This window comes from Delphinus delphis, chromosome 19, assembly GCF_949987515.2.
Source record: "Delphinus delphis chromosome 19, mDelDel1.2, whole genome shotgun sequence".
NCBI lineage: Eukaryota > Metazoa > Chordata > Mammalia > Artiodactyla > Delphinidae > Delphinus > Delphinus delphis.
The window spans coordinates 45040699-45052980 of NC_082701.1; the positions used below are offsets into that span (position 1 = coordinate 45040699).

The 12282-nt window shown below is 38.1% G+C and overlaps 1 protein-coding gene across 1 annotated transcript in view; it reads left to right on the forward strand.

Annotated features, from left to right (window-relative positions):
- Nucleotides 1–12282, forward strand: part of EFCAB5 (EF-hand calcium binding domain 5) — a 96644-nt gene that overhangs the window by 59559 nt on the left and 24803 nt on the right. The window contains exons 10-15 of the mRNA XM_059998406.1: nt 1023–1946; nt 3341–3418; nt 3518–3610; nt 5481–5695; nt 6952–7108; nt 9736–10025. Coding sequence (XP_059854389.1) covers nt 1023–1946; nt 3341–3418; nt 3518–3610; nt 5481–5695; nt 6952–7108; nt 9736–10025 — 1757 coding nt within the window. The remainder of the gene's footprint in view (nt 1–1022; nt 1947–3340; nt 3419–3517; nt 3611–5480; nt 5696–6951; nt 7109–9735; nt 10026–12282) is intronic.

Genomic DNA, 12282 nt, shown 5'->3' on the forward strand with positions numbered 1-12282 from the left:
ATAATGTACATAGAGTATCCTGAAAATTGTGGGAATCACAGTTTTAGAACTTAAATACTAACTGTTTTGGGAGGAAGGGGTACAATCTTGTGGCATGAGTCCCATTTTCTGTAGTCCTGGATATCAGGGTTGTTTTGTTGTTTAACAGTGGGATTCTCATGAGTGCTATCCAATCTTTCCCTAGAATTCTGAACCAGGTGTCCACATAAGTTGTGGAGAAAAAGAATTGAGGAATGAAGAAGAAAGGGAGGGAAGAGGGAAGGGAGAGAAAATGAATATTGGAAAAATATAGCTCAGTGAAAGATTATCATAGAACTTTGCTCTTATTTTGGTATTGCAGATACTGAAAAGGTATATGAGGTGAAAGACATTTGTCGCTTTCCTCAGCCCCATGCTATGCTTACTGTGGGAGGACTAAGAGTAGAGGATAAATTCTATTTGCCTTGGAAGTCTAAGCAACTCTCCTAGTAGCAAAAGAAGAATCATGTTCATTTCCAAAACCATACCTTTTAGGAAGGGATTATTTCTAATTTACAGTAGTGAGCATCTTTTATGTTCCTTTAGATACCTTTTTTTTTTTATTGGGTTGCTGGGAAAGGTAACTGATATTTATTTAAAGCAATAGGTCTATATTACAGTCACTGTGCTGATTGCTTTTTTGTAATTTTTATTTTATAATAGAGTATAGTTGATTTACAATGTTGTGTTAGTTTCAGGTGTACAGCAAAGTGATTCAGTTATACATATACATAAATCCATTCTTTTTCAGTTTCTTTTCCCATATAGATTTTTTTTTAATTGGAGTATAATTGCTTTACAATGTTGTATTAGCTTCTGCTGTGTAATGAAGGGAATCAGCTATACGTATACATATATTCCCTCCCTATTGGTCCTCCCTCACACCCCTCCCATCCCACCCATCTAGGTCATCACAGCCCATTGCTTTTTTACATTAATTTACTAGCTCTGATTCTACACTATAAGATCAATTGTTTAGGTAAATGTTTTGTTTTCTGTGTTAGGGCCATTTGTTGAATTTGGAGAGATAGACTTGCCTGAGTTCTGGGGAGACATGGATAATCAGAAGCACATTTATGAAGACTTTGACAAAGTACTCTTAGAGATGAATACATTACATGCTAGCAAACATACAAAACATGCTAGCAAAAGCCAGAGTAAATTATTAGCAAATCCAGAAGATCAACATAAACATGATAAACATAGAAAATCAACACTACCACAAAGCCCACCAGAACAGCAGAGAGGGACAACTGCAAACCAAGAACCAAACAGAATTTCAACCAAAGAACAAGACAAAGAGTCAACTGGAGAGCAAGAACTGAACAAAGAATCAGTAGCAAAACGACGAACCTACACAGGGTCAACTCCAGAACAAGGATCAAGTAGAGAGTTAATAATAGAACAAAGACCACATATTGAGTCAATAACAGAACAAGGAGAACCACCAGGAATCCACACTGAACCAGCTGCAGAGCAAGGACTTTACGGAGAATCAGTAACAGCACAAGGACAGCATGAAGAGTCAACAACAGGACAAGGATCACACAGAGGGTCACCTGAGGAACAGGGACCACATAGAGAGTCAGTATTAGAACAGGGACCACACAGAGGGTCAGTTGCAGAACAAGGAGCACACAGAGAGTCAGTAGTAGAACAAGGACCACTCAGAGGGTCAACTGCGGAACAACAGCCACCCATAGAGACAATTCCAGAAAAACAAGAGGACATAGACTCAACTTCACAATCAAGAAAAGGTAGTATCTTAAGAGAAAGTGAAAAATCTAGGGAGGCTATTTCCTTTGAGTACACTGAAATCCTTCCACAGGAAGAAAGGACTCAGGGGCAAATCTATGAAGAGCAACTATTCATGAGTCCTGAACTGCAAGAGAAAATTTCAGTATCAAGCAGAAAAGGTCATCTTTCAGGTATTAATATAGTTCTTCTACATCAGCTCCTTGCTTTGTAGAGTGGTTTTTAAAGTCCTTTCAGGAAATATTCATTTCAATTAGGATCTCTTCCTGACATATAAGGTCATGCAATCTTCAGATATATTTTGCTACTCAACATGAGTCTAGACCTTGAGTAATCAATTACCTGCAAACCAGAAAGTCTCTATTATCAATTTACCTAGAATTGCTTTAACACTAGAAGCCCATTTGTAAGGAAGAAATCTGGTAATGTTACATGTAGAAATTTTCATTGGACCTCTGAAAAGGCAGTAGAAGCCCTTTTATTTTAACTGTGGTGTCTGATATCAGAATAAAAGAAATAAATTTCTTTTATTTCAAATTTTAAAAGTATCTCACTTTTTTCAGTTGTATATAAGAGTTTCTGGAGGTCATATTTAAGACTGAAAGCACCCCACATTTCAAATATTTATTCTGAAGAAGACTTTTCCTCTGAATTCCCTATGCCAATTTATGCCCTTTTTGTTGAAGAATTCTAATCTTTTAGAGAACCAATCTCAATGCCACTTAAGACCTCAGTTAGGCATAATTTTTTAATTCTAAAGTTCTACAGTCCCAAAGAAAATTATTATTTAAAACTCCTAAGAGATGGGTAACCTATGTTCTAGATTCTACACTAACATTAACTAATTTTAAATCTTTCATTTTTTTCAGCATTATATTTATTTCTCCATGAAATAAGACTGCTAATTTCTGGCTCTCCCTGCATAGTAGGGATACAGCTTAAAAAGTTAGTGAAGTTTCTATTCAGTCAGATGTATTATTAGTGAGGACTTAATTTTGACTATCTGTAACAGTGATCTAAAATAACAGTGTCTAAAAAACCAAACAAAAGCAAAACAAAATAACAATGTCTAAACAAGACAGGAGTTTCTTTGTTTCTCATGTAAAAGTCAAAATTTATATGACAGCTCAGCCCCATGAAATCAGCAGAGGCTCAAGCTCTTTCTGTCTTGTGTCTCCTCCAACCACATGGTCCAAGATAGCTCACCACCATGTCCACATTCTGACCACCAGGTGAGGAGAAAGGATAGGTATTACATCATTTCCCGTCACAACTCATTAGTCGGAATTTAGGCATATAGTGACACCTAGCTGCCAGGGAGGCTAGGAAATATAGCCCTTAATTTGCATGGCAAAATTTGGGTACAACAAATAGCCTTTGTCACAGAGCTGCTCCCAAAAACTAAAGTTATTAAGTGATACCATTATGATACAGCATATATAGGAAAGGACCTGAAAGAAAGTTTTTGTGTTCTATATGCAAGGCATTTCTCTCATTTATTAACTTTAGAATATATAATAGAGTATATAATGTCCAACTCATAGGCATTTTATTTTGTACCTTTTAGAAACTGAAAAAAAGGAAGTTCAGAGAGACAAATCCTGTGAACCCAAGTCCCAAAAAATAGAAGGAAAATCATGGTCAGGTAACTTCTCATTTAATCCTCCTTTCATTCATACTCTAGAGCAAAACCATTATGAAAGTGAAGTTACGCTGGCTATATTATGGAACGTGTATTTTATAGGTGAACTTTTGACTTGTAACTGGAACACGAAGTATGCCAAATGTGAAGAGGAGGAACAGGCAAACTTAATCTATGGTAACTCCAGGTTCACAGGTACATGTTAACAACAAAACCAGGAAGAATAGATGGCACTCTAATTGATGAACTTAATTTACTGTGGTACACGATGATAAGGACTGGACTTAGCCAAGGCACAATGGCAGAGTGATACTTGCATTATTGTGTCCCTGAGCTGATGGATCTAAACATATTCACGATGACTGTTTTGGGTGGTAGTGTACATGCAGTGCTATTGATGAATGCTCTTTAACACATATGCATTAATACAGTTGTCCCTCAGTACCTGCAGGGGTTTTTTCCATGGAAACCACCCCCCAGAGCTCCCCCCATGAATACCAATATTCAGGGATGCTCAAGTCCCTTATGTAAAATGGAATAGTATTTGCATATAACCAGTGCACATCGTCCCATATACTTTAAATCATCTCTAGATTACGTTTAATACCTAATACAATGTAAACACTATGTAAATAGTTATAAATACAATGTGAATGCTATGTAAATGGTTGCCAGTATGTGGCAAATTCAAGTTTTGCTTTTTTGGAACTTTCTGGAAATTTTTTTTCTGAATATTTTTGATCCACAGTTGAATCCACAGATGCAGAACCTGCGGCTACAGAGGGCCGTATCCAATTTTTTTTTTCTTTTTACTGTTAAATGGCCCTGAAACCACTTTGAAGCTATCATCAAGGTATACAAAGGGAATCAGATGTTAGATATTAGAAAAATAGAAATCATTCCAGCTATTCCTCTCCCTGGTAGTTCCACATCCAAATATGCGAGGCAGGTGAGGATCTATCTTGTTTTTGAAGACTTACAAAGGAAGATCTACTCAACAGAGACAATAAAGAGTAGATGTTAGCTCTCAGTAAACCATGTCTTTAACAACAATTATCCCAAGAAGTACTATTTTATCATTTTACCTTTCATTAACAAGTAGTAGAACTTATAAGATCAAGATATTTTCCACCTATCTGTAATTTTTTTCTCATTTAAGCATGGATCAAATAACAGATTTCTATCCTCCAAATATTTCATGGAATTACATGGCATTGATTAAGCTCTTGTTGCCTGCTAATTCATGTTCCTCTTCCCCTGGTCTTACTTCTTTATCTCAGTTTTGCTTTACCATTTTAACAGTTGCATGGGTGATCCTTTTTAAGTCACATCAAATCTCATATGGGAAGCATAAGGGCATGAACGATTGAATTAGTTAATAAATCAAACATAAATCACTGGACTTTTTCATGAAATATGCTTCATATTATAACATTGAGCTTCAAGATAAATATATTAGTCAAGACTCTTTGGGGGAGAGGTGGTAGTGGTGGTATTTACAGACTTATTTAACTAGTGAGTCCAGACTGCAGCTGGCTTCAGGCACAGCTGAATCCAAGAGCTCAATAATAGCAGCAGGACAGTGTCTCTTTGCCTCTCAGCCCTGTTCTTCTCTGTGTAACTTTCAGTTTTAGTTTTCACTGTATTGTGGCAAAGATGTCCATGAGGGCATCTCTAAGCCTACATCATACTAGTTCAGGAATCAGAATATAAGAAGAGTGATTCTCCCCCAGTAGTTGCCCCAAGAGTTCTGGGGCTGATTCTCATTGGCCTATAGTGGATTCCATTGCTGTCCTATGTGAATCATTGGCCGGACCTATATCACATGGCCATCCTTGAAGCAAGGATGGAGGAAGCTCAGAACTACCTGATACATCTAAACTGACAATGGGGGAGAGATGTTTTCCTAAATCAAAAAAGGAGGGTGCTGAACTCATGAAGGGAGCATGAATTCCTGACAGGAAAAAAAGGAGCAGATGTCCATTACAATAAGTACTCGTATATTTTCCAGAACTTTGATAAAATTGTTCACTTCACTGTTTGATGTATGTTTCTTCCTTGATAGACCTACACTCGATGATCAGAAATATTCAGTCTTACAAGGAAATAAAAGGTAGGAGTGCCTTCAATGGAGTTTCCTTCAATCTGCTCCAGTTTGTGCAACTCCTGGAGACATTTGTTGGTGAAGATGCCCCCTTGAGTGTCAGCGAAGCCCTCACCTCCTTTTTTAAGAAGGGCTTTGTTGAAACAAAAGAAGAGAAAAGGAGTGGCTTAGAAGAGGTGAGTAATATTATTTATCAGTAAAACAGGTGAGGTCACTATTATAAATAAATCTATCAATCTCAGTTGCTCCTAGTCTAGCTCTTCTTAAATAACTTACAACCAAACCTATCCCTTTAGTTCAACCAGCATGGCCATTAAATACTTCATTTGAATGTCAAATATTCTAAGATCACACTCCAGAGAACTCATTCTCCTAGTAAGAACATGATTTCTGATGGCAGGTGATGGTTTATTTTACAGCTGTGTTTTTGCTCCTCTGAAGCTGGAAGAGCAGATTCCGAGGAACAGAAATGTGTATATACAAAGATGTGTGTTTGTGTGCGTGTGTGTGTGTGTGTGTGTGTGCGCACTGTCTGCTGTGTGAGTGCATTTGCAAATGCACATACGTAGGGGTACAGTTGTGGCTTGAATATATATTTTTATTCATGTGCACCAAGGTAGTACATATTTCTTAAGAAATTACTACTTACTTAGGTGATAAATGCAAACACATTAGCTGATATAAACAACTTATGTACTCTTATACGAAACACATAAATCAGGTTCACCAGGCATATTCAGTAAACTTATCAGTCTTATGAGTCTTCTCAACCTAATCTAGAGTTGATATTCCTTTTGCCTCCTCAACTGCTATTCCCCCCATTTAATCAAATGGTATATGTTCACTTTCTTTTAGCAACAAAATTAAATTACTGTCTAGTTGACATAATCTAGTAAAAAAGTCTAAACAGTAAATAAAATTAATATCAAGTTAGGTCAATGTTAAATATAAAAAAGAATTTTTGAACACAGTCATTTTTTTGTTGTTTGAACACTGCCATCCAACCCCCTTTACTACAAAACATATTCCATCAAGAAGCCAGGCAGAGCACCCCATGTTTTATCACATTCTTGAACAACTAGTAAGGGAGTGGAAAGGAATGAATCAAAGATTCTCAAGGAGTGAGTCCCCTTCCTAAATTAATGTGTTTTAGCTCAATGCAGAGAATGCCTGCTTCTTGGCTTAAGGTGAAACAAAGAAATGATATTTAGAGAACTAAAATTAAATGCTTCATTTAAAAAATTTTTTTAATTAAAAATTTTTTTAAATAATAAAAAATTAAATGCTTCATTTTACCATTCATATTTATGCTTAGTCCCAAAGCAAAGCTGTTTCTATAAAAAGTGCTGCACTTTGGGGGGAATAAGCCTAAGATGCCAGCTAGCACAATACGGTGTATCTTCTGTGCTTTGTTATCCTGTTTGTATCCTAGGCTAGACAAAATGCTTCCCAAGTCCGACGGGGACTTCTCCTAAATGCCCTCTTTCAGAAGTGGGACTGTGATAGCTCAGGCTTCCTGGATCTGAATGAAGTTGATGAACTCTTGTATACATACAAGGAGGGAATGGAAAAGGAATCTATGAAGAAAGGTAAAAATGTAAGAATTTTCTTAAGTTGTGGTAACAACTTGGCTTCAAGTTTCCCGGTATTATGGCATATATACAGTTAAAACACTGGTTGGTCTAAAACCATGAGATACCACTTCACACCTACTAGTGTGGCTATAATTTTTTTTGAGCTTTATTGAGATATAATTGACATGTAACATTGTGTAAGTTTAAGATGTACGATGTATTGATTTGATGCACATATATTGTGAAATGATTACCACAGTAGCTTAGTTAATACTTCCATCACCTCACACAATACCATTTCTTTTTTTGTGATGAGAACATTTAGGATCTCCTCTCTTAGAAACTTTCAAGTATACAACGCAATATTAACTATAATCACCATGCTGTACATTTAGAATCCCAGAACTTTTCTTATAATGAAAGCTTGTACACTTTGACCAACATCTCCCCATTTCCCCCACCCCCAGCCCCTGGCAACTACCATTCTACACCCTGTTTCTGTGAGTTTGGCTTTTTTAGATTCCACATATAAGTGAGATCATACAGTATTTGTGTTTGTCTGACTTATTTCTCTTAGCATAATGCCCTCAAGGTCCATCCATGTTGTTGCAAATGACAGGATTTCCTTCTTTCCCATGGCTCAGTAATATTCCATGGTATATGTGTCATTCACATATATACATACATATATATATAATTCATATGTCATACACACACACACACACACACACACACACACACACACACACACCATGATTCTTTATCCATTAATTCGTTGACAGACGCTTAGGTTGTTTCCATATCTTGGCTATTGTGAATAATTCTGCAATGAATATGAGATGCAGATATCCCTTCGAGATAGTGATTTTATTTCCTTCAGATATATAGCCAGAAGTAGGATTCCTGGATCATTTGGTAGTTCTATTTTTAATTTTTTGAGGAACCTCCACCTGTTTTCCACAGTAACTATACCAATTTACATTCCCACCAACAGTCCACAAGGGTTCCCTTTTCTTCACATCCTTACCAACACTTGTTATCTCTTGTCTTTTTGATGAGAGTCATTCTAACAAGTGTGACGTGATATCTCATTGTGGTTTTGATTTGCATTTCCCCGATGATTAATGATGTTTGAGCATCTTTTCATGCACCTTTGGTCATTTGCATGTCTTCTTTGGAAAAGTATCTATTCAGTTCCTCTGCCCATTTTTCCACCAGATTTTTTGTTTCTATTGAGTTGTATGAGTTCCTTATGTATTCTGGATATTAACCCCTTATCAGATATATGATTTGCAAATATTTTCTCCCATACTGTAGGTGTTCATTTTGTGGCTACTTTTGCTGTGCAGAAGGTTTTTAGTTTGATGTAGCCCCACTAATTTATTTTTGCTTTTGTTGCTCATGTAGTATGACTATAATTTTTAAAATGGAAAATAACAGTGTTTGCAAGGATATGGAGAAATTGGAACCCTTGTGCATTGCTGGTGGGAATATAGAAAATGTCAGAGCAATCAGGAGTTGAATTGTTGTCCAAGACCTTAACTGTACTTAGTTAGATTCCTTTTGTGTACCTGGCTACCCATGCTCTTGGGGTTAAAAGAATCCAAACCACTCCACAGTTCTGCCTATTTTCCCTTCTTGTTTTATCTTTCCGCTTCTACAAGGTCTGATTCACCTCTCAAGTCTGAATGGCTTGCAAGTTTCCCCTGAAGTTACTTAACTTCTTATTCTCCTTAATGACTTTTTCTTATCCTATATTATATTTTTCTCTTCTGATTGATTCTTCTCAATCAAAAGCTACTAAAAATCTTATTCTAATGTAATAAGTTCTCTCCTTCATTTGCTTAGATCCCAGTATAAATGATTTTGCTCTTCACTGGGTTTAAGGATTTATCTGATTACTTTAGCATAACAGATTTCAAATTCTTGAAGTATGTAGTACATGAGGGAAAGAGCAATCAGAGTTAGTTAAGGTCTTCAACCCTTTCAGAAATGAACGTAACCAATACATTGATCTTCAAAGGTACCTAAGTTTATCAACTGTCATGTGTTCTTCATTAACTATGCCTTCTACAAACTGTACATTATACTACACTACTTGTCTTAGACTGCCTCCAAAGACAATTTACTTAATGAAGCTTCAAAAGGCATAATGAGGTGGTTTCCACTTACAAGATGGGAAAACGTCATAACAGAGAACTATGTTCCACAGAGGAAAAGATACTACACAATGGTCAGGAGAGCTGGGTTCCAATACTGGATCTTTCACTAAACGGTCACAAGACCATGGGCAAGTTACTGAACCTCTATAGAGTCAGGTGTCCACATGGGTAAAATGAAGGAGTTGGACACGATGGATTCTAGAATTTAAGGGACCTAAGGATGATGTTATAAGGTTTCACCTGGCTGAGTGGTACAATTAAAACAAAACAATAACAGATGACATAAGAGTCATCTTGAGTTCAGTATAGGAAGTCACTGTAAGATGTTCCAGTGGACTTGAGGTGCCTTTGATATGCCTGGTTTTCCATGGGAAGCAGTTGTCAGAGGCTTCAATTTGCTGTAAGAGAGGAGAATGAAAATTTCCCCCACAGATGAATGAACTTTTGATTAGTTCTTGGTTTTGTATTTATGTCTTTTAGCTAAACTACACATCCAATTTCCAAAGCCACACCCTGGTCACGAAGTGAGGTTGTCTTCCAAACAGTTTCAGAAATACATAGAATTGGTTGTATCTGAACTCAGGGGCAATGAAGATCAAGTTCTGGAAAGCGTTGTGGAGTTTCTGATGAATACTTTAGAAAGGAGCCGTGTTGAGAGTCTGAGAAATTGTGCCAGACAAAAGTGGCTGCACCAAATCCAACGTGCTGCAGAGACAAGTGGGGTATCCCTGGAGCCAGTGTACGCAGAGACCTTTAAGGCCCTCACCCAGGTGTGTTTTCTAAAATGATATACAAGAGAAAAATTTTCTTACAATAGGTGATGTGCAATGGTTACAAAGGAGGAACACACTAAATTCTCTTGAGAAATTGCTGCTATAGATGTTTTATTCACTCCGATACTTTACAATGACCCAAAGCCTAGTAAAGTTGCAACTGGAATGATTGCAAGTTGGCAAGCAGAGAGGAAAGGTAGAAGAAATAAAATTATGTCTTGGGATTCCTAATTTCATTTGTGCCAAAAGTCAGATAAGCCTAGAACAGACAATAAAGTGACATTAAAAAACAACCGTGGGCTTCCCTGGTGGCGCAGTGGTTGAGAGTCTGCCTGCCGATGCAGGGGACATGGGTTTGTGCCCCGGTCCGGGAAGATCCCACATGCCGCGGAGCGGCTGGGCCCGTGAGCCATGGCCGCTGAGCCTGCGCATCCGGAGCCTGTGCTCCGCAGCGGGAGAGGCCACAACAGTGAGAGGCCCGTGTACCGCCAAAAAAACCCCCAAAAAACAAAAACCGTGAGGAATGTTCATTGCAGCACTATTTACAATAGCCAGAACATGGAAGCAACCTAAGTGTCCATCGACAGATGAATGGTTAAAGAAGATGTGGCACATATATGCAATGGAATATTACTCAGCCATAAAAAGTAACGAAATTGAGTTATTTGTAGTGAGGTGGATGGACCTAGAGTCTGTCATACAGAGTGAAGTAAGTCGGAAAGAGAAAAACAAATACCGTATGCTAACACATATATATGGAATCTAAAAAAAAAAAAAGGTTCTGATGAACCTAGGGGCAGGACAGGAATAAACACGCAGACGTAGAGAATGGACTTGAGGACATGGGGAGGGGGAAGGGTAAGCTGGGACGAAGTAAGAGAGTAGCATGGACATATATACACTACCAAATGTAAAATAGCTAGCAAGTGGGAAGCAGCTGCATAGCACAGGGAGATCAACTCGATGCTTTGTGACCACCTAGAGGGGTGGGATAGGGAGGGTGAGAGGGAGACGCAAGAGGGAAGGGATATGGGGATATATGTATACATATAGCTGATTCACTTTGTTATACAGCAGAAACTAACACAGCATTGTAAAGCAATTACACTCCAAGAAAGATGTTAAAAAAAAAAAATAGCCATGAGGAGATGTACATGCAGTTTAAGCTACATTTCCCTTGCATGATGTTTTGGGAGTCAGTTTTAAAAGGAACTATTTAAATCATAAAGTCATTATAAAGTAGAATCCAACATGACACTATATTTCATAGCACTGCCTAGAAACAATCTGAGACTATCACAGAATCCTGTCACTTAAAATACATGACCTGGATGGACCACTGTCCACAGCTCTACTGCTACCTCAGACACTCCCAGCTTGCTGCTCTTTCCAGGCAGAAATAGCATGGCTGTCTTCTACATATATCACAGCTTCCATTGATCCAGGGAAACTATGTTGTTCATCTCAGCTAAATAGCAGCACTTGATTATGGGAATCATCTCCTGAATGGCTGAATTTTCCAATATAGTTGGAAATGATGTGACCAGCAACAGGAGGACAATCAAGAAAAAAAGATATTGCTCCAACTTGCTTCAGAGATCTGCAGTACCCTAAGATGCATCTTTTTTTAAAAAACTATTTATTTTTGACTGTGTTGGGTCTCATTGCTGTGTGCGGGCTTTCTCTAGTTGCGGTGAACGGGGGCTACTCTGTTGCAGTGCGCGGGCTTCTCATTGCGGTGGCTTCTCTTGTTGCAGAGCATGGGCTGTAGGCGTGTGGGCTTCAGTAGTTGTGGCACACGGGCTCAGTAGTTGTGGCTCACAGGCTCTAGAGCGCAGGCTCAGTAGTTGTGGCGCACGGGCTTAGTTGCTTCACGGCATGTGGGATCTTCCCAGACCAGGGCTCGAACCCATGTCCCCTGCGTTGGCAGGCAGATTCTTAACCACTGCGCCACCAGGGAAGCCCACCCTAAGATACATCTTAATACATCTTTGTTAGTTAGCCTATTGATCTTCTATGTAGAAAAGGAGGAATCAAGGCAGAAGGGAAAAGAAAAGCACAAAGAGCAAACCCAAGTACACAGAAAGAGGAGACAAATATCAGAGAAAGTGTCTCTCATGTCCCCAATTTATGGGCATATTTAATATATGTGTTAACATATAATATTGTTATAATATTTTAGGTACAGCGAATTCTCAGTTATTTTAATTAGAAATAGTAGTTGAGTAAAGTCTGCAATCTGTATCCACAAGTA